This window comes from Dipodomys merriami, unplaced genomic scaffold, assembly GCF_024711535.1.
Source record: "Dipodomys merriami isolate MVZ:Mamm:240054 unplaced genomic scaffold, mDipMer1.0.p SCAF_10, whole genome shotgun sequence".
Classification (NCBI taxonomy): Eukaryota; Metazoa; Chordata; class Mammalia; order Rodentia; family Heteromyidae; genus Dipodomys; species Dipodomys merriami.
The window spans coordinates 15133770-15156399 of NW_027202271.1; the positions used below are offsets into that span (position 1 = coordinate 15133770).

Here is a 22630-nt window from a genome sequence, read left to right on the forward strand (position 1 = left end):
GAATAAGCAGCAAAAAAGGGGCCACAGGTGAGTTTGCTGAAGTCACTGGGCTTGCAGAATTCCGCTAGATGGACTAAGCTATATTCACTTTCTGGTGTCTGTCATAGCTTCTGCTAATTTTGCTCAAAAAATTCATATTCCTGCTTCAGAATCTTCAGCCTAGAAACTGATGTCGAATCATCTGACAGCCACTTGATCCTTGGCTCCGACCCCTGCTGAGCTTGTTTTCATTTTTGTCTCTCTGGGTTTTCAAAAGAGAAGCAGAAAGTTCTTTCTCTAAGATTTCACTTTTATCTCACTTCCTGCAGAACCATTAAAGGCATTTGAAAGGCATTTTCCCCAATGTGTCTCAGACTAGCCTACTAGGAGTTTAGATGTGAAGCAGAACCATACATTTATTCAACAAACATTTACTGAGCTCCTTCCATGATCCCTCTCTGCCACAAATAAGTAAGGAGAGGGAGGGAGAACAGTTAAGCTATTGTGTTATCTGCAAGTGGTGACTTAGCCTGAACCTTTCCTAGGATTTGACCATTCTGACTTGGACTCACCATCAACCAGACAAGGCCTGAGAAGTTTGGCCTAGCCTCCTCATTTTTTTTTTTTTTTGTATTAGTGACAAGGGAGTAAACTAGCCAATCAGATGAGGTCTAATAACTGGTTGTAAAACCCACCCATTCACCACCCCCTCAATATTTCTTTAGTATGTATGTAGAATGCAGTAGTTCTAATATTAAGTAGCACTACTAACAACTAGGCTCACTGTTGTGAGCCTGGTGGAGGTGTGGGGAATGTGTTCAAAGAGAAGTGAAGGTAGTAGCTGCTTTTGGCTGGTTTTGAGGAAAGAGGAAGTCTATGGCCGAGATGGCTCTAGTAAGACTGGCATTACCCTCAGTGAAGCTGTTCTCTACTGAAGTGCAGCTCTGCCTCAATGCATTAGATTTCATAAGATCAAGGTCACTGTGTTAGGGGCCCTTTGAAGTGGTGATAGAATTGTGTTTTTCATAGCTCATGTTTTATTTATGGCCTGCTCCTTCCTACTGTTTTGTCCTTTTCCAACTTCCTTTCCCTCTTTTCACCTGGCTCTGGCTCTACTGGCTGATCTTTGGCCTTGGAAGCAGCCGCATACATCCCAGCCTAGTGGCTTGCTTCTTAATCTTCCCTCTCCTAAAATACTCTCTTCCCAGTTTTTCTCATGGCTTTTCCCCATTGCTCATCATAGCAATTTCTATTTTATTCTTGTTGCAGACACTTTAGTTGTGTGTGTGTGTGTGTGTGTGTGTGTGTGTGTGTGTGCGCGCACACACACAGGTATTGGGGCTTGAACTCTGGACCTCGTGTTCTCATATGAGAGGCCGGTGCTCTACCACTTGAACCACACTTCCACTTCTTATTTTAGTACTTTGATTCATCATACTTATCAGTCTTTGAAATACTACCCTTATGTTTGCATGTTGTCCTTTTCCTCCAACTACAGCACATTATCTGAAGAGTTTGTATGGTTCACTTCTCTATCCTCTATCCTCTCTCCCCTGGGACAGAACTTGGCCCAATTAGGTGACTCCAGTCCTCTGCTAATGCCACCTGGGTCAATCTCAGTGATACACCATAGGGACTTCATTGGCATACCAAACTGGAACATTAACAGATGGTATTTAATTTAGTAACTTTCATACTGTAAGCACTTTACATTGACAATGTCAGTGGCCTATAATCTTGTGTTCTAGCAGATGATTTCTTCTGGGGCTGTATCTCTCTCTCTCTCTCTCTCTCTCTCTCTCTCTCTCTCTCTCCCCCTCTCCCTCCCTCCCTCTTTCTCTCTCAGTAGCAAGATGACTACATTGTGTTCAGAAATCTGCCTGTCAAAAATGTAAGATTGTCTTGAGTCAGGTGGAAAGCAAAAGGTATGATTCCATCAGATACTAAGCATTTTATCTTCCTCTCTACATTCTATCAGATCTCTAATCATTTTCTCTTCTAATCCTCACTGTTTCTATTTTATTTTGCTTTTGTACTTTGGAATTTGGAAAGGAGGGGAGGACAAAGGAAAGGATGGGGAAATAGACAAAACAAATAACACTCCAGGTACTTTAGCATCACTTGAAATTGTGGAACATCAAAGTTTAGTTCAGCACTAGGAAACCCCATTGCTAGGAAAAGAAAATGGCAGAGTTGGCAGCTCTTCTTCTAAATGCTCCTTTTCTGGGGAGTACTGTATTCCTGATCAAGTTTTCCTTTCTCAAGTTGGTGAGAATCTTTTTATTCTCCCTATACCCTAGTGATTACTTCATCTATCCTTATCACATTCATTTTGGTTAGATGGTCTTTTTTGTAGACTTATTAGGATTGGAGGCCCTCTTATGTCAGATTGTGTACTTGTAAGGAGGTCCTAAAGGATTATGCTCCTAGGAGAGGCATTTAGAAGATATCCTGTTTGCTGAACATTAGTGGAGCAATGACCCTTGGTAAGACATAATTTGGTTATGTAGGGCCTCTGGGAAGAAGGTCTGATGTAGGACCTTGAGGAGCTTGCAGATGAGCAGTAGGGATCAGACAGAGAACTTTTTAGCATTAATACAAGGCAGAAAAGAACTGTATGAGAGCAGTTTTAGCCCAGGGCTCTAGTTACATTGAGAAAAGAGGCCACAAGTCTGGTCAAGGAAACCAGAAATGATACCAGGAAGGAAGGTGCATTTGTCATAATAAATCTTGGATGACTGAAAATCCACAAAGCATCAGCACATTTGTGGAACAGCAATTTGATTCAGAAAGAGGAAAAAATGGCTGCGGCAGCCAGAGTCAAGAGAGGACCTGGAGCTGGAGCCAGGCCATTCTGTTGTTGGGGTAGGTAGAGAAGGTATACATCTCTACATATTTTTTCCTTTTAAGAATGCTTGTTCTGTATGAGCATATAGAATTTCCCTTTATCTCTCTTAAGATGATCACTTGGTTTTTTTTGTTTGTTTGTTTGTTTTTTGGTGCCATTCCTGGGGCTTGAATTGAGAGCCTAGGTACTGTCCTTAAGCTTTTGTGCTCAAGGCTAGCACTCTACCATTTGGGCCACAACTCCATTTCTGGATTTTTTGGAGCTTAATTGGAGATAAGAGTCTCATTTTCTTGTCTCAGCTGGCTTTGAACTGTAGCTCACAGATCTCAGCCCCCTGAGTAGCTAGGATTATAGGTGTGAACCATCAACACCTCAGCTGCTCGCTTGGTTCTTTTAGAAGTCTTTCTTTTTTGTTTTACTTTCAATGTATATTTGGTCCTAAAGGAAGAAAAGACTAGAAAGGAGGTTGAGGTCTAAGAATGAAGAGTCTCGTGTTGTGGCGAGTCCAAAAAGAAGCCTGTGATCTTTTTCCTCTTAACTGTGAAATTCCTTTTTTCCCTCTCTCCCCTCCCCTCTCTTTTCTTGATGTGCAGGTACTTGAGCCTGAACTCATTGCCGTTGCGCTCAGCTTTTTCTCTCACAGCTGACACTCAACCACTTGAGCCATACCATGTTCCTTTTTCTAAAGAAGCTTTCTTTACAGATCTTCCGCTTCCTTCCAGGTCATAGGACTCTGTATGTGGGGGTTCGGATGCCTCTGGGCCGGCAGAGCCATCGGCACCACCGCACCCATGGCCAGAAGCACCGGAGGCGAGGACGGGGCAAAGGGGCCAGCCAGGGAGAAGAGGGCTTGGAAGCACTGGCCCATGGTAACACCCTAGGGACGGGGTGTGGGAGGGGCGGGGGGGTTGGGGTTTGTCCATAGTGGGGATGGGAGTGAGGGTCAGGTTGTTTTTGAGGGCCACAAGCAGGCATCTTGATTCTCTAACCCTTATTATTTATTTATTTATTTATTTATTTATTTATTTATTTATTTATTTTTGGGTCCGGTCTTGGGGCCTGAACTCTGGGCCTGGGCACTGTCCCTCAGCTCTTCAGCTCAAGGCTAGCACTCTACCGCTTGAGTCACAGCACCACTTCTGGCTTTTTTTTTCTTTTTGCTTATGTGGGCCTCAGGCATGCAAGGCAAGGGCTCTACCACTGAGCCACCTTCCCAGCCCCTTTCTAACCCTTAGGTAGGGTTTTCAGAGCTTGTTCCCAAGAAGAAATGCCTGTAAAAATCCAAAGGATCTTCATGAAAACTGCTCAGTTCAGCCTCCATCATAGTCAATATTATAAGTGAGATTCTTTACTAGAGAATTAGCCATTTCTTTTGATCAAATTTGTCGTTTCCAGGTTTTTAAGGGATTTCTAGCAGTGATCTTAGTTCACAGAGGTGTCATCTCATGAAACTGCTTCTACAGAACAGCTTTTCGCCCCTCTGAGAATAAAGGAGTTTTGTGGGGTTTTCTTTCTTTCTTTTTTTTAAAATATATTTTTATTGTAAAAATACTGTACAGCGGGTTACAGTTCCATGAGTAAGGTAATAAGTACCTTTCCTATTGAGCATTGGGGCTTTTTTTTTTAAACCTACAGTAAAAATAGTCTTCCTGAAGTTGTTAGGTGAGACAGAATGCTATTTGTGTTCTGACTTTAAGGCAAGAGACAGACATTTCTCTCTGGCTGTTTCCCTAGACACACCTTCTCAGCGTGTTCAGTTCATTCTTGGCACCGAGGAAGATGAAGAACATGTACCTCATGAGCTGTTCACAGAGCTGGATGAGATCTGTATGAAAGAGGGAGAGGATGCTGAGTGGAAGGAGACAGCTAGGTAAGGTCTTTCAACAACCTGGATTAAGATCTGCTTGAACAGACAGATATATACCTTTCAGCAAGCCATGGGCTTGCCTGCCTTTTATTTATTTTTGGGTCATGTCTCCTATGGGACATCTTGGTGTTGACCTTTTCGGATGTCCTGGTCATACCTTAAATAGAGTTGGTGGCATAAACATGTGACCTTCAGGGGATCCTGTCTCATTTGTTTGGGGCCTAGAGTTAATTCATAACCGAAGTGCCCCATCCAGCATCTTCTAGACCTCATTGGTCAGACATAGCATAGCTTCAGGCTTCTCTGAAAGTGGACTATAGGATCATTTGGGTTTGAATTCACTGACAGTCTCAGAATTTATTATTTTATTTGTCAGTCCTGGTGCTTGAACTCAGGGCCTGGGCACTGTCTCTGAGCTTTTTGTGCTCAATGCTAGTACTATGCCACTTTGAGTCACAGCTCTACTTCTGGTTTTTAGGTGGTTAATTGGAGATAAAATTCTCATAGACTCCTTCCTGGGCTGGCTTTGAATTGCAATCCTGAGATCTCAGCCTCCTGAGTAGCTAAGATTATAGCCACCAGCACTATGCTGTCCCAGAATTTTTGAGACTTAACTTCCTTTGGAACAATTCAACTTCACAGTAGTATAGCTAGCCCAACTTTACAACTTTCTGTGGGTAGTTGTAGATCATGCTTGAGTATATGTAGGTCCCAGTAGAGTCCTCAGATCATCAACCAAGGCCATATCTAGTTTCCTCTGTTAATTGATCAGTGTCCTTACTGATGATACAAAACCATCTTCCTTAACCTTGGGGAAGGTGGTGAAGGAGGGACATTGCCTCCTGTGGCACAAGCTCTCATTGAAATGGCTCTTCTGAAAGCCTGCTGCATTGTGTACATTTTCTATGGCTTGAGAGAACAAAACAGGCCAATCAATCTGATACCAAGTGAAAAGGCAATTAGTCTTTGTCATTCTGTCTTTATGGGCTTCTAAGGTTCATACAAAACACTTGAAAATATTATAATTTTGTTAATGTGATTTGTCATTGTAGCCAATTGATAAAGATTACATCTAGTTTTTAATTGTGCAGGCAATGCATGATCATTATAGAAAATTAAAAAATAGAGATAAGCAAAAGGAAGAAAATGATGTATAATCCTTTTACACCAGGGATAATAATGAATGAATTTGGCGTCCATGTATGTGTTTGTGCTTTTAAATTTTGCTTTAAATAAAAATGGAGCTAGAGCTGGGAAGGTGGCTCAGTGGTAGAGCGCTTGCCTTGCATGCATGAGGCCCTGGGTTTGATTCCTCAGCACCACATAAGCAGAAAAAGCCGGAAGTGGTACTGTGGCTCGAGTGGTAGAATGCTAGCCTTGAGCTGAAGAGCTGAGGGACAGTGCCCAGGCCCAGAGTTCAGGCCCCACAACTGATAAAAAAAAAATAGAACTAAACTATCCTCAGTTCTTTACTGTTACATAACTGGCTTTTTCATTCATCAAAGTACCCAGAATGTGTAGATTCAATTTCCCAGTGTTCAGTGTGACTCTTCAGACATGTATCTCCTGAAAAATCTCTCCTTTCTACTTTGGGATGTGGTTATGTGCACTGCTTTCAGGTGGCTGAAGTTTGAAGAGGATGTTGAGGATGGCGGGGAACGCTGGAGCAAGCCTTATGTGGCAACTCTTTCACTGCATAGCCTCTTTGAGCTGAGGAGCTGCCTTATTAATGGAACTGTCCTTCTGGATATGCGTGCAAATAGCATTGAAGAAATTTCAGGTAAGGTCAGGTGAGGGAAAACAGAGCAATTTTTGTGTAAGTAAAGAAGTATGGTACGGAACAAAGACGAACAGGTGTGTGTGTGTGTATGTCCTTAAGTCATAACTTTCCTGATCTCAGTGTCCTTGGCTGTAGGATGAGTTTCAAGCTAATAAGCTAGCTACTTTAACGATTTCCTAGGCTTATGACGGGATTCACTGACAAGGTCTTTAGCCTTCTGTTTGCCCTGTCATTCAGCAAGACATTTATTTTGTATCTACTATCTGCTGCATGCCATGCAAGTAAGGCATAGGATTATAAAGATCAGTCAGTCCAGTGGGTGAGGTTGCCATGGAAACAACAATGAAAGTAAATGCAGCAACGGAGATGCTAAGGAGTCACTAGAGAAAGGGACAGCTGGGAGTTGTGCAGAGAATGAGATAATGAGGATTAAAGATTTTTCAATAAGGTATCTAAGGCAGATGTGCAGAAATTGAGCCATAATGCTCATAGTCTGGTGACTTACCACACCAGAAATGTGTTTCCTCACAGTTTCAGAGGCTACAAGCCCCAAATCAAGGTCTATATAGAGCTCTATCCTCCCTGAGGGCTCGTAAGAAACTTATTCCTTGCTCCTCTGGGCTTCTAGCCATTGGGGAATCCAGATGTTCTTAACCTCAGTTGCCTAATTCCCATTTCTGCTTCTGTCTTCATGTGAACTTCTATGTTTCACTTCAGTGTGGTTTTTACAAAGATGATTTTTACTGGACTTAGTGCCACCCCAATAATACAAAATTACTTCATCTTGAGAACTTTAGTACATATATAAAGACTTCTTTTTTAACAAATAAAGTAGGTCTCAGTGGCCATAGACCATAGACCTTTTTTGCAGGGTGTGGCTGAAGTTTCAGCTTAACAAATGATTTATAGAGGCTGTGTGAGATGAGGACCAGAACACCTGTGGCATTCAGCAGCTGGAAGATTATTGGTAATTTCTTTTATGAAAAGCACTTTCTTAAACTGGGTGCTGGTGGCTCATGCCTGTAATCCTAACTACTCAGGAGGATTGAGGATTGAAGCCAGCCCAGGCAGGAAAGTCTGTGAGACTTATCTCCAATAAAGTACCAGAGAGCTGAAAGTAGAACTGTGGCTGGAGTGGTAGAGCAAGTAGCCTTGAGAAAAAAAAAAAAGAAGAAAGAAAAAAGAAAGAAAGAAAGAAACAAAAACTCAGGGACAGCACCCAGGTGTGCGCACATGCACACATGCATGCGTGCGTGTACGCGCACGCAAACACACACACTTTCTTTGGAATAGCTAAGAGGGCTGAGGAATTTTTTTTTGTTGAGCACTTTAAGCAATAGGAGAAAAGATAAAGGAGGCAACAGATCCAGGAATAGCTGGGGTAAACTTTTTTTCTGCTTTCAAGATGAAGAATCCTAAAGCATAAGGGAAGAAATGGAGGAGAGAAACCAATTGATACAAAAGTTAATGAGGGGCTGGGAAGGTGGCTCAGTGGTAGAGCGCTTGCCTTGCATGCATGAGGCCCTGGGTTAGATTCCTCAGCACCACACAAGCAAAAAGAAAAAAGCCGGAAGTGGCGCTGTGGCTCAAGTGGTAGAGCGCTAGCCTTGAGCTGAAGAGCTGAGGGACAGTGCCCAGGCCCAGAGGTCAGGCCCTACCACCGGACCCCAAAAACCAAAAAAAGTTAATGATACAGGGACATGGATTTTTGGCTTGAATATGACGTAGATTTTCCTCATGTGTTGCTCTTCTTACTTGGGTAACAGCTTGAGAGATGGGGGAAGCTTGAGATATATATGCAGGACTCAAGTAGACTGCCATGGGTCTTCAAATGAGGCACCCCAATATTAGATCAAGAATTTGACCTGAGCAATCTTTCATGTTCCATAACTGTCTTCTATGGTGGGTGGTAATTTTTTTTTAATTTTTTTATTGTCAAGGTGATATACAGAGGGGTCTTAGTGATGTAATTAAGGTAATGAGTACATTTCTTGTCAACCTTGCTACCCCGTCCCTCAATGGTAGATGGTAATTTTGGCTGCACTTTATAGGTAAGGAAACCAGGCACAGATGATGTAACTTTCTTAAGATCATTCAGGTAGAAAATGATAGAACTGGGATAAACGTGGACCTGTAACCTAGAACCCTCATTCTTATCAGCTGTGTTGACAATACTAAGATCCCCCCACACACATTGTGTAGGAATTAATATGTTAAAGGTAATTTTTCTTATACGCTCCACTTTAGAATTCTGTACTTATAATCTTCTTGACAACCATAGCAATGTTAAACAGTTGGCGGATGGGAATGTAGGGGAAGTTTGGTAGGTAATAAAACAATGCGGACTTTCAAGTTCGTTCCAAATATATACTTCAGCTCTGCAGCTTACTAAGTGTCAGAGCTGGAGGACTTTTATAGCATTTAGGCCTCAAGTTCTTCATGTGTAAAAACTGTTATAGTACCACCTTTCTCAGGTCTCTCTCTCCTCTGTCTTGATGGTACTGAGACTTGAGCTTATTGTCACTTGAACCACCACCTCCTAGTCCTTTTTGCTTTTTTTTTAAATTTTATTTTATTTTATTTGTGAACATACTGTACAGAGGGGTTACAATTACATGGGCAGGATAATGCGTACATTTCTTACCAAGCATTGCACCCTCCTCCTTTGGTTTACCCTTCACATCCCTTCCCAGCCTCCCCCCTTCCCCCAATCCCAATCCTTCCCCCCCCTCCCCCCCCCCCCCCGCACCGACGTTGTAAAGCTCGTTTTGGACATGACAACTTGTACTTCTCATTGTTGCAATGGGTCCACCTGTATCCTTAAACAACTGGTTTTTCCCCATCTCCTCCACAAGTTATACTGACATCAAATATAGTGAAAGCAGGGGTTATACTGTGGGGGAGGGACATACAAAGCAACAAAGAGATAATCTTATAAATGCGTTAGAAACAAATGCATGAAAGAAAAAAACATTAAAATACATATCTAAGGGTTCATTTTCCTGACCTCACATTATCTGACCTTTTCCGCTTGACTCATACATATACTAGATATTGCAAATAAGGGAAACCATGGGACCTATGTTTCTTTGGGCCTGGCTTACTTCACTTAATATAATTTTTTCCAAGTTTTTCCATTTCCTAACAAATGGGGCAATGTCATTCTTTCTGATGGAGGCATAGAATTCCATTGTGTATATATACCACATTTTCTTGATCCATTCATCTGCTGAGGGACATCTGGGTTGGTTCCTCCTTTTTGCTTTTATTTGCTTTTTTTTTTTTTTTAAAGAGAGAGTTGTGTTTTTGCTTGGCTGGCTTTAGACCATGATCTTCATACCTCTGTTTCTCACATAGCTGTGATTATATGCATGTATCATCATACCTACCTTGTATTTGAGATAAGAGTCTGTCTAACTGTGCTTGGGCTATCCTCCATAGCAAAAGACCCTGTCTCACAAGCAAATACAAACAAACACCATTACCTTATAAGGCAGGCGTGTGTGTGTGTGTGTGTGTGTGTGTGTGTGTGTGCGCGCGCATCTGTGTGCTGGTACTGGGGCTTGAACCCAGGACCTCCTACTCTCAAAACTCACTTGGCTTTTTCTGCTCATGAATAGCACTCTACCACTTGCTCTACATCTCCATTTCCTGCATTTTGCTGGCTAATTGGTAATAAGAGTCTCAGTTTTGTCTGCCCAGGTTTGCTCTAAACTGAGATGATCAGATCTTAGCCTACTAAGTTTTTGTTGTTGTTGTTTATTCCTCTAAGGATTAGATTATATGTAAGTTTATAGAATAGTTCTTGGCACAATTTTAGGTGCTCAGTAGGTTTTTGTCTTAAGTAATTATTTGAGTGGGGGTATAGTAGCATGCACTGTCACTGGAGGCTGAGGCAGGAGGATCACTTGAGCCCAGGAGTATATGGTCAACTTAAACACTGTCTCTTAAAAAAAAAAACAACCATTGTTGTTGTTGAATGAATAAAAGTATGACTTCAGCTGGGCACTGTGGCTCACACCTGTAATCCTAGTTACTCAGGAGGCCAAGATCTGAGGATCACAGTTCAAAGCCAGCTTAGGCAGGAAAGTCCACAAAACTTGGAGCTGTGGCTCAAGTGGTAGAGCACTAGCCTTGAGCTGAAGAGCTGAGGGACAGCGCACAGACTCAGAGTTCAAGCCCCAGGACCAACAACAACAACAAAAAAGTATAACTTCATAGTCATGGTCATCCCATAGCTCTTTTAGACACTGAAAGTAAAATTGTCCCTCACTGACCCCAGGGGGCCTACTTCTCTTTCCCCTCCCCCCATTCTTTCTGATGTTAGTTTCCATGGGTTTGTCAGCCAAGAGTGTTTATGCAAATGCCTACTTTCTAGACCTGATACTGGACCAGCAAGAACTGTTCAGTGACCTGAATGACAGCATGAGGGTCAAAGTACGGGAAGCTCTTCTCAAAAAGCATCATCATCAGAATGAAAAGAAGAGAAATAACCTCATTCCTATTGTTCGCTCCTTTGCTGAGGTTGGCAAGAAGCAATCGGACCCACACTCAATGGATAAAAATGGTAAGGCTATTATGAAAGATTTGTGTTTCCCTTTATTAGTAAGATGTTTGGGACCCAGCAGTGGATGCTGACTTACTGGAGTGGGAAGGGCTCTATGTCTAACATGTTTCCATGGCTACACCAAAATATAGTATCTGTTGAGTGGCTGAAACTGGTCCTCACCGATCTCTTCCTTGCATACTTGGACAATAGCACCCATTCATCTGATTATTGGAGAGATTTTTAATAGAGTGGATTTTTTACACTAGTGGGGATTGAACTTAGAGACTCATGTACTCTGCCACATCACCAGTTTTCTTGCATACTTCTTATGCTTTTGATAGGGCTCAGTGGATCCAAGATGGAGGACTTGGGTTCCAGGGTGCTTTCAAGATAGATATGAGAAGAAAATACTGTGGGGGTGGGGGAGACAGGGTGACATTGTACAAAAAGAAACATACTCTTTACCTGACTTTTTTTTTTTTTTGCCAGTCCTGGGTTGAACTCAGGGCCTGGGCACTGTGCCTGAGCTTCTTTTGCTCAAGGCTAGCACTCTACCACTTGAGCCACAGCATCACTTCTGGATTTTTCTGTTTATGTGGTACTAAGGAATTGAGCCCAGGGCTTCATGCATGCTAGGCAAGCACTCTATCACTAAGCCACATTCCCAGCCCTCTTTACCTGACTTTTGTAACTATACTCCTCTGTACATCACCTTTATAATAACAATAAAATAATCTGTATTAGGGATAATTTAGGGCCAATGGAAAACAAGTCTTTTAAGATTAAACAAATGTTTTCGGTCAGGGAAACAAAATATAGTAGTTTATGGCCGGGCACTGGTTGCTCACAACTGTAATCCTAGCTACTAAGGAGGCTGAGATCTGAGGATTGCAGTTCAAAGCTAGCTGGGGCAGGCAAGTCCATGAGACTCTTATCTCTAATAAATGACCAGAAAACTGGAAGCAGCACTGTGGCTCAAGTGGTAGAGCACTAATCTTGAGCTGAAATCCAAGGGATAGCGCCCAGGCCTAAAATTCAAGCCCCAACCAAAAAAAAATTATATATATAGTAGTGTAGAAGCTAGAGTTAGACTTCTGGGTTTATGATCCTAGTTTTACCACTTGTGAAGTAAGTGGTAACCTGCTAAACCTCTTTTTTAAGTCTTACTTGTAAAGACAGTTATATTGTCTACTTCAGTTATTGTGAAATTCACACAAGTTAGTCTATACAAAATAAAGCTTTTAGCTGGGGGCTGGTGGCTCATACCTGTAATCCTCTTTAAGAGGCTGAGATCTGAAGATTGTGATTCAAATCCAACCTAGGCAGGAAAGTCCAAAAGACTCTTATCTCTAATTAACTACCAGAAGTGGGGCTATGGCTCAAGTGGTAGAGAGCAAGTTGTGAGGGAGAAAAGAAAACTAAGGGACGGCAGGAGGCCTTGAGTCTAAGCCCAGTACTGGCATCCCCCCAAAAAATTAAAAGAGGGCCATAAATATGTTTGGGAAGGTACAGTAGTAATAAGACCACTGTCCTTACCACTAGGTAGTAGATAAGAACAGAGGTGTGAATTTGACTTCATAGTTCCCTTAACCTCTGCTCTAGATAACCTTTGTAGAAGACACAGCCAATAGGTGATAGTTGGAGAATGTCAGACAGGGGAAAGGCAGTCATTTAGTGGATTCTGGTCTATTTTCTCCAAATAGGTCAAACTGTATCTCCCCAGTCTGTTCCAACTACAAATCTTGAAGTGAAAAATGGAGTGAATTGTGAGCATAGTCCTGTGGACTTAAGCAAGGTAAGTAGAGATGTAGGAAGGTGGCATGTAGACTAAGGCTATCCCTAGTGGGTCTCTGCACCCGGCTGCCAGAATCTATATGAGTGTTGGCATTTCGGGACCCTTTCTCTTTCTTTTCTGGGGAAAATGAGACTCATCTACTCCTGTAGTCTCCCTTCTACCCAGTTTGAGTGAGGCTGATTTGTCAGTTTCTTCCTCCAGACCTTCATATTAAAGGTTGAGACTAGCTACAGTGTCTTTCTGAACCCAGACCTCCTTCCTATTTGTCAGTTATTTTTTTAGTTCCTGCCTTTGTGTAGTTGCTTTCATTGCCAAGGGTTTCATCAAAACAGTATTTTTTTTTTTTGCTACTGCCAACTAAAGCTACCTCATGGTTGAAACACTTCTTGTGGACTACAGGTGTAGTGTCAGAGGTCTTCTGCAGGAGCAAGTCTATGCTGCAGTTTCTGGTCCAGGCCTGAGTCCCCTATCTCAGTCTCTCCCTGCTCTGGTCTAACCTGCTCTGGACACTAACTTTCTGAAACATAATGGTGTGTGTCAAGTACTCTGTTAATAGGATTCCTGTTTTCTTTAGAAGGCCTGGAATCTCTGTCAAAGTATTGAAGTATTGAAAAAGGGAAAAGCTTTAACATTTCCCTCTGAAGAGACATGATAGAATGAAAGTCAAATCAGAATACGTAGGTTTAAATTTTACTTTTTAATCTTACAAGCTCTAGAGTCCTGGGCAAGTCAATATTACCTCTCTTGGTTTTAATTCCTTTTTTTCCTTTCCTTTTTTTTAAAGTATAGAATGAATATGACATCCTGCTCATAGACAGTTTTTTATAAGGATCAAATAAAACAGCATGAGAAAACATTGGTTAACTGTAAAGGGACATGTGAATATAAGGTCTGAAGAGAGCGATGGCTGTTTTGAGATGAGGGCTCCCAAATTGTTAGAGGTTGTTTTTTTTTTTTTTTGAACTTTCAGGTGGATCTTCATTTCATGAAAAAAATTCCCACTGGGGCGGAGGCCTCCAACGTCCTGGTTGGAGAGGTGGATACCTTAGACAGACCCATCGTGGCCTTTGTGAGGCTGTCTCCAGCTGTGCTTCTCTCAGGACTCACTGAAGTGCCCATCCCAACAAGGTAAAGGCAGTAGAAAAAGCCCAAGACCGCGAGTAATCAATCTGGAGAATGATACTTAAAATGTAGAAACCTGGGATATGTTTGCTTAACTCTTGTGCAGAGGAGCTTTTGACCTTCACGGCTGTGTGTGTGTGTGTGTGTGTGTGTGTGTGTGTGTGTGTGTGTGTGTGTGTGTGTGTGTGTGTGTGTGTGTGTGTGTGTGTGTGTGTGTATGTGTGTGTGTGTGTGTGTGTGTGTGTGTGTGTGTGTGTGTGTGTGTGGCTGCATGGCTCTCGCTTCCTGGGAAATGGAGACCCTGAGGCATCAGAAAGGCTAGCTGCATGTTCTGTCACAAGACCTAGGTGTCACTCTCCCAGTTCTATAGAGCCACAGCTCAGGAAGCATCTTTTAGCAAAAGTATTGAGATCTCTACATAGTTCTGTCTGCGTTTGTTCAAAGGGCTATTCATGTGCCCAGAAGATGAGGATGCTAGTGATTCATGCCCCACTAATTATAGAGAGTGTTCAGATTGTTCACAATACAACTTTGACTCCCCTGTAGAAGCTTCCGTCTCACTCTCCTTTCCCTACCATTTTCTTATTAGAACAACAAATGGGAATCATATAACCTTGAATTTGTACAACAATGCTGTTTTGAAAAGATATCTTTTCTATAGCTAGGAATTGTGTCTATGGAAACCCTAAGAAATATAACCACATTGTTGCAGGATACCATACAAATAGTTTCCAATGCCCTAGTGGAGCTATGGCAACTTGAAGCACTATATATTAACATGTCTCCTGTTTTTTTAAACTTTTTAAAAATCAGCATACTTTAATTATATAAGGAAGTTTCACTGTGATAGTTCCACACCAGGCTTATAGTGTTACCTGATCAACTTTACCCTCTCTATACTCTCCCTCATTCCCCCATCCTACTTTTTAAAACAATTTCAACAGGTTTTATGATTCAGTTTTCATACTTTTACGTAAAATATCATCCTCTTTTACCCTCTCTTTTGGCCCTCTGCCCTGCCCTTGCTATCTGCCCCCAATATAACTTATTTTACTTTCCTGTGATCAATTTTTAGTAAATAGTAGTTGTACAAAGGGGTTTAAAATGGTATTTCACACATGCATATATTATATTTTAATCAGACTAACTCCTTTTATTGGTTTCTTTTTTTCATATTCCCCTGACTCCATATTATTCAATAGTTTTCAGGGTATATCTTTTTCTTTTTTGGGTGAAAGTTCAATCTTGCTTTGTGTTGCGTAGAAAAGAAAAATGTTTTGCTGCTTTAGAGGGGAATAAGATGCCACTTCTTCATATTTACTTACATGACTTCTTTTGTATGTGTTTGGCAGATTTTTGTTTATCTTACTGGGTCCAGTAGGTAAAGGCCAGCAGTACCACGAGATCGGCAGATCCATGGCCACCATCATGACAGACGAGGTACACGCCACTTCTGCTTTTCATTCCTCCATCACATAAGCAATTTATTGAGTGGTACTCCATTCTAGACACTGTGCTAGTTGTTGACAGCAACACAATCACAATTGCAGTGTCTTCTAGAAATGTGTGGGCTGCCTTTCATCATTCCTCTGACTGGGAGGTATATTTTGTGGAGGACTCCCATTTAGTAATTTATGAAGTTTTTCCAAACATTATGACCAAGAAAAATTTTCACACATATTTTTGTTCCATGTTTTGTGGAGATAACAGGATTATTTGCCTTTTTCATATCTTATCTCTTCTTATACTAGCAGACACATATATTTAGTGTCTTTTGCCCTGTATCATCTTTAGGTAGATTTGATTTTTGTTTTATGGGGTGGTTTGTTTTGGGATAGGTCTTGCTGTGTAGCTTAGGCTGGCCAGAAACTTATAATTCTCCTGCCTCAGCTTCCTAAGTATTGAACTATGGGCATAAGCTACCACGTCCAGCTTTAGCTTCATTTTTTAAAAAGTCTTTTTCTCTGTTGCTTTCACTCATTGGCTAATGCTCTACCACCTGATCCATGCCTCCAATATCTCCTTTTGCTTCTCTAAGTGCTAAGAGTTTTGCTTCTCAGTTTCCATGACAGAAGTAAGAATCAAGAGTCTGTCTCCATCTGCCACCATAGCCATTAGCAAGCATTTCCAGTAACTGTCAGTTCTCCTAAGGATTGTTTCTTCTCTGTAGATTTTTCACGACGTGGCGTATAAAGCAAAAGAGCGAGATGATCTCCTGGCCGGGATTGATGAGTTCCTAGACCAGGTGACGGTGCTCCCTCCAGGAGAGTGGGACCCCTCCATTAGAATCGAGCCACCCAAAAATGTCCCTTCCCAGGTAAGGTATGCACATTAGTCATTGGTGGCTGGTGTCAGTTACTGGGTATCCAGCTTGTGGGCAAAGAAAAACAATATGTGGGTATATGCTAAATAAATGGAGACATAGCCCTGTTTGGGAACTCCTGAATGTCAGAAACAGTAATAAAAAAAAAGTGACATAGATGGTCTCAGGACTAATATAGAATGGCTGAAAGAAGAGGAAACAAAGGGCAAGTTGTACAGATAGTTCCCCATACTTTTCTGACATATTAAGAGTGGAAAGAGGGGCTGGGAAGTTGGCTCAGTGGTAGAGTGCTTGCCTTGCATGCATGAGGCCCTGGGTTCAATTCCTTAGCACCACATAAGCAGAAAAAGCTGGAAATGGAGCTGTGGCTCAAGTGGTAGGGTGCTAGCCTTGAGCTGAAGAGCTGAGGGATAGCGCCCAGGCCCAGAATTCAGGCCTCACAACCAACAGCAACAACAAAAAAAAAAGAGTGGAAAGAGAACTATTGTGTACCAGGCACCAAAGCAGCGGCCTTCCCAGAAACAGTCCAGAAAGGCATTGTTACCCTTAGTTTATATGTGAGGACTGTAATGATTTTTTTTCTTTGTGATGGACATGGGGCTTGAACTCAGGGCCTGGGCACTTTCCATGAGCTTTGTTTGTTTGTTTGTTTTCCCTCAAGGCTAGTGCTATACCACTTGAGCCACAGCTCTACTTCCAGGTTTTTGGTGGTTAATTGGAGATAAGATTCTTACAGACTTTCCTGCTGAGGCTGGCTTCCAACCAGATACTCAGATCTTAGCTTCTAGGATTACAGGCACTATCCACTGGCATCTGGCTTAGGGCATGATTTTAAGATAAAACAATATTACCCATAGATGTGTGGAAATGTGATAATAAAAGCTCCCTCTGTGTAACTAAAGTAAGCTAAAAAAAATAAAGAGATGTGTCCCTGTTCTGGACAAAGTGGTATCAACTTCATGGTGCTCATCTTAATTCAGCTAGGGGCAAAACAATATCATATTTACCCTAGCATGAGTTTTGATTTATGCCTAATGCCTGGTTCATGCCTTGGACACATGTAGGAAAAAAAGATGGTCCATTAAAAAAAGATTATTCACAGAAGCAGATTTACTAAGTAGAGCTTGTCGTGTTTGATGCCAACATCACCATTTTTCTGTTTCAGAGAAAGACATGGTAAGGAGTTAGGTTCTATTGGAAAGGAAAAGAAAAGTTATATATGTAAATGCATGTGTATTTTTTTCTGGGGAAGTTAAATCAGTAAATACATTTAAAAGCTGTTGTTGTTATTGTTGTTTTTATCTTGTCACTGTTCCCTGCTCTTATCAGGAAGGATAGATATATGCTGACCTTGCTAATTTTGCGGTCCTCTGTTTAAAGGAGAAAAGGAAAATGCCTGGAGTTCCAAACGGAAATGTTTGCCACATCGAACCAGAACCACATGGGGGTCATAGTGGGCCAGAGCTCCAGCGCACTGGGCGGTAAGTGCTGGCGTGGGCTGCGGCAGTGCAGATGCTGTGTGACTGAGTAAGGCATCCTGTTCGTTTTTTTGTGAGGCAGTATTTCAGAATTGTTACATATCTTTTAAGTATGTCTTCTATTGTCTTGTGATGCCTTTTCTTTTTTCTTTTTGTGCTAGTCCTGGGGCTTGAACTCAAGGGCCTGGGTGGTATCTGAGCTTTTCTGTTCAAAGTAGCTCTATATCACTGGATCCATAGCCTCATTTCCAGATTTTTGGAGCTGTCTTCTCAAATGGAACCATTTACTATACATATTACCAACTCTATTAACTATTGTATTCATTCATTCACGGTTCTTGAACCACCTGTCATATTTTGTCACTCCTCCAGTCTTTCCTATACTGTTCCATCTTCCTCTTCCTTACCTTTTGGCTAACTTTGCTTTCACTGTCTCAGCTTAAGTGTCTGTTCCTTTGGAAAGCCTTTGTCACTCTCTAGAGTTGAAGTTAAGTGTTCCTGTTATACAGTGTCATAGCACTGGTCCCAAACTCCTCCCTCCTCCATTTCATCTTTTATTATTATTATTTGATGTAAAGTGTTTCCTGCTTGGCTGTTTGCTCCAAAAGTACAGGGACTCCATTATATCCTTAGCTCCTAGCAAAGTGTTCTACACAGAGCCAGTACCCAATATTTGATGAATGAATTTTTTGGGGGTGGGGGGGCAGTCATGGGGCTGAACTCTGGGCCTGGGCACTGTCCCTCAGCTCTTCAGCTCAAGGCTAGTGCTCTACCACTTGAGCCACAGTGACACTTCCGGCTTTTTCTGCTTATGTGGTACTGAGGAATTGAATCCTCATGCATGCAAGGCAAGTGCTCTACCACTGAGCCACCTTGCCAGCCCCTAATGAATGCATACTTTTAGGATGATACTGATTGTGTAACATGGAATAGATAGGTGTGGTGAAAAGGATGGTTATCATTCTAGGTTGAGAAACTCTTTTGAGAGGTAAGTACTGTCTTAGCTGTGTGTCTCAGAAAAGAAAGCTAATCTTCTAGGCCCATATTTTAAAGACAGACATCCATGAGACAGGTCTTTTAGGGTAAGTGAAGGTATTTTCAGATCTCTAGACTAGGAGGCTCTATTTGCCAGGTAATGAGGATGGTAAAGAGTATGATTTTTGTCATTAGTATGACTTCAGTGCTAGCCGCAGATTATGGAAAAAGATTGAGATCATTTGTACCTTTGGCTGTGTCTAAGAAGGATTTGCCTAGTGAAGATCATCAGGGAAGGACTTGCATCATGAAAAGAGTTTTCTATGTTCTCTATTTCCTTGGTTTTAGCTTCTTATTTTCCTCCTTGCTTGATGTTATTTCTGTTCCTTTCTATCCTCAGAACCACTCCTTGGAAGCTAAAGGTCTTTTGGAGTTGTGGAGAGTGATTTATTTTTCTGTTCTTGGAAATTCAGGAATAGACAGAAGAGATGGAAACAAGAGAGAATAACACATAGCTAACAATGTCCTGTTGGAAGATTATGTTTTCTGGCTGGAGGATTATGTTTAAGTGTGGGAAAAAATAACTGGTTTAGGAGGGTGTGGTGGCAGAAAGGAGTCTTTGAATGGAATGGGCCACTGTGAAGAGGGAGCAGGTTCTGAGAGAAATAAGCACTTCTTCAAAAGTTGAGAGATGGCCTGGAGTTAAGAAGCAAGGCAAGAGGCATCTGTTCTTAGAGTGGTTATAAAGGAGAGACTGGGGCTGGGAATGTGGCTTAGTGGTAGAATGTGTGCCTAGCATTCATGAAGCCCTGGGTTCAATTCCTCAGTACCACATAAACATAAAAAGGCTCAGGGACAGCGTGCAGACCCTGAATTCAAGCCTAAGGACTGGCAAAAACACAACAGAATCTGTCCGAGAGGAGGGGTGTGTGTGTGTGTGTGTGTGTGTGTGTGTGTGTGTGTGTGTGTGTGTGTGTGTGTGTGTGTGTGTGTGTGTGTGTGTGTGTGTGTGTGTGTGTGTGTGTGTGTGTGTATGTGTGTGTGTGTGTGTGTGTGTGTGTGTGTGTGTGTGTGTGTGTGTGTGTGTGTGTGTGTGTGTTTCAGGAAATTATGACCTATCTAACATATAAAGTCTATATCTTAGGATTTAGAGCTTGAAAGTAGTGGTATTGAAGACAGTAGGATTTTTTTTCTCAACAGGTATCTGTGCAGAGGTGACATTTCAGGTTGCTTTTAATGACAAAGAAAATAGAATAAACTAGGGTCCCATGCTTGTAAGACCATGCTTTGGAAGACCATCATGTTGGATCTCAATAGAAATAAGAGCTGATTTCCTCAAAGGAAAACCTCACATTGATAGGACTACCACATGCTTAATCACAGTCCCCCACTACAGTGGGGTTTGAAGGAGTTCTCTCAGAATGTCACATCAGTAACTTCTGGAATTGACAAAGCAAAAAGGAAATGCTGGGCTCAGGGCTGAGTTCTTCTTGGTAGTCCTTTTTCTGACTATGTTTACCTCTGTCCCCTTAGTAAAAGACAGGACATATGACCTTTCTCCTATTGTAGCCTTGTTGGCCAAATGACCTGCATCATAGAACACAGGTCTTCTTCATCCCATTTCAAACTATGTAGAAGGCCGAGAGAAGCTTCTCCGCAGATGAAGTTTTTGGCTCCTTGACTGTACAACCCCAAACACATGATTTGTAATTCTTTACACTACTAGTTATGTTTCTCTGCATATAAAACTCACTTCGTGAATATCCTGTTTAATCTTGAGGCAAAACTGATGAAGTATTTGAAGATGGAGTAGAATAAATTCTGAGAAGGTATGAAAAGAAACAGCTGAGAACAGTGCCCTGAGTTGGGTTTTAATCTGACCATCCAAGACAGGGCCAAGACAGCGTCCTGAACCTCCCTGCTGTTACCATAGGCTGGGATGCCAAATGTAACAGAGAGGACAGTATGATGGGAATCTTCCTATAAGCCCAGACTCAACATAGCAAGATGCTCTGGAAAAGGATTTTCTCAAGCAGATTTATATTCTTCATTTGAGATGCTAATTTTGGGGAAAGATCAATGAAGAAAGAACCAGGAGCTGTGTCTTGGTGATTCCTGCAAGGTGTTCAAGCAGGTTTCTTTTTTTTTTTTAAATACGTTTTTTATTGTGAAAATACCGTACAGAGGAGATACAATTACATGAGCAAGGTAATGAGTACATTTCTTATCAAGCATTGTTGCCTTCTCCTTTGTTTTTCCCCTACCATCCCTTCCCTCCCATCTCCACGACTATACTTCCCCCACCCCTGCTGCTTAAATTGTAAAGTTCGATGTTCAACAGTGTCTTGTACATCTCATTGTTACAATGGGTCAACCTGTATCCGTATTTAAACATTTCCTTTTTTCCCTTCCACTCCCCAAATTATACCAACATCAAATACAGTAAAAACAGGGGTTGTACCATGGGGGAGGAACATACAAAGCAACAAAAAAATTACATGGTACCTTATAAATACATTAGAAACAATAGCAAGAAAGAAAAGAACCACTTGTGTCATTATCTTGGGGTTCATTTTGTTTAACATCCTCTTATCTGGTCATATGTGCATAGCTTTTGACCTTTTCTGCTTGTCCCAGACATACACTAGTTATTGCAAGTAAGGGAAACCATAGTACATAGCTAGGAAGATCAATAGAAAGCCCATGGATTGGGAGAAGATCTTCACTAGCCAGAGAACAGATAAGGATCTCATATCTAAAATATACTTAGAACTCAAAAAATTAAATCCCCCAACAATAAATCCTCAAAGAAACAACTGCCCGATAAATAAGTAGGCTAAAGATGTAAAGAGAAACTTCTCTGAAGAAGAAATAAGAATTGCCAATAGAGACGTGAAGAAATGCTCACCCTCTCTAGCCATAAAAGAAATGCAAATCAAAACAACATTGAGATACCACCTCACCCCAGTTAGAATGGCTATAATCAAGAACTCTAATAACAACAGATGCTGGAGGAGATGTGGACAGAAGGGAACCTTACTGCATTGTTGGTGGTGACTCCACATAGAGCTCCCCTATGACCCAGCAATCCCACTTTTGGGCATTTACCCAAATGATCACAAACAAGGCCATCCTCAAGCTACCAGCACAACTATGTTTATTAAACCAATCCAGATGCCCCTCAGTAGATTAATTGATCAAGAAAATGTGATATATATATATATGTGTGTGTGTGTGTATGTGATATATATATATATATATACATACATACATACATACACACACAGTGGAATTATATGCCTCCATCAGAAAGAATGATGAAGTAAGCCAGGCCCAAAGAAACATAGGTCCCATGGTTTCAAGCAGGTTTCTTCTAAAGCACACAAATGGCTGGCTGGCCTGTCCCTATATCCTTCCAGGGAAGAGCTCCCTAAGCAGTGCTCCAGAGCCTAGTGGCCTTTTGCATGGGTAAGTTCCTTCATATATCAAGCTTTAAAATACATATTCTTGTGTGTCTTTTGCCATCAAAAAACTTGAGCATAAAGGACTGTGTTGAAAGGGAAAGGAAGATTTAAATATGAAGTGAAGCATCTATGGTTGAGGAATGAATTTTGTAGATGTATATTACAGTCTGATTTTATGACAAATGAGGTATGAAATTACCTCCATAAAAGAATTCTGAATGGCTGGGAAGGTGGCTCAGTGGTAGAGTGCTTGCCTTGCATGCATGAGGCCCTGGGTTTGATTCCTCAGCACCACATAAGCAGAAAAAGCAGGAAGTGGCGCTGTGGCTCAAGTGGTAGAGCACTAGCCTTGGGCTGAAGAGCTGAGGGACAGTGCCCAGGACCAGAGTTCAGGCCCCATGACTGAAAAAAAAAAAAAGAAATCTGAAAAAAGTCTCCCTTTTATACTGG

General features: G+C 41.6%; 1 protein-coding gene and 1 non-coding gene across 3 annotated transcripts in view; both read left to right on the forward strand.

Moving 5' to 3' along the window:
- The window catches only part of Slc4a8 (solute carrier family 4 member 8), a 71112-nt gene that overhangs the window by 15608 nt on the left and 32874 nt on the right, over positions 1-22630 (forward strand). For both annotated transcript variants that reach the window (XM_070041329.1, XM_070041338.1), the window contains exons 3-11: positions 3550-3696; positions 4562-4697; positions 6314-6474; positions 10853-11041; positions 12727-12818; positions 13789-13946; positions 15293-15380; positions 16111-16257; positions 17644-17744. In XM_070041329.1, the coding sequence (XP_069897430.1) occupies positions 3550-3696; positions 4562-4697; positions 6314-6474; positions 10853-11041; positions 12727-12818; positions 13789-13946; positions 15293-15380; positions 16111-16257; positions 17644-17744 (1219 nt within the window). The remainder of the gene's footprint in view (positions 1-3549; positions 3697-4561; positions 4698-6313; positions 6475-10852; positions 11042-12726; positions 12819-13788; positions 13947-15292; positions 15381-16110; positions 16258-17643; positions 17745-22630) is intronic.
- Positions 17190-17325, forward strand: LOC138806340 (small nucleolar RNA SNORA48). The gene has a single exon (XR_011365805.1). It is a non-coding gene; the product is annotated as a small nucleolar RNA SNORA48 (small nucleolar RNA).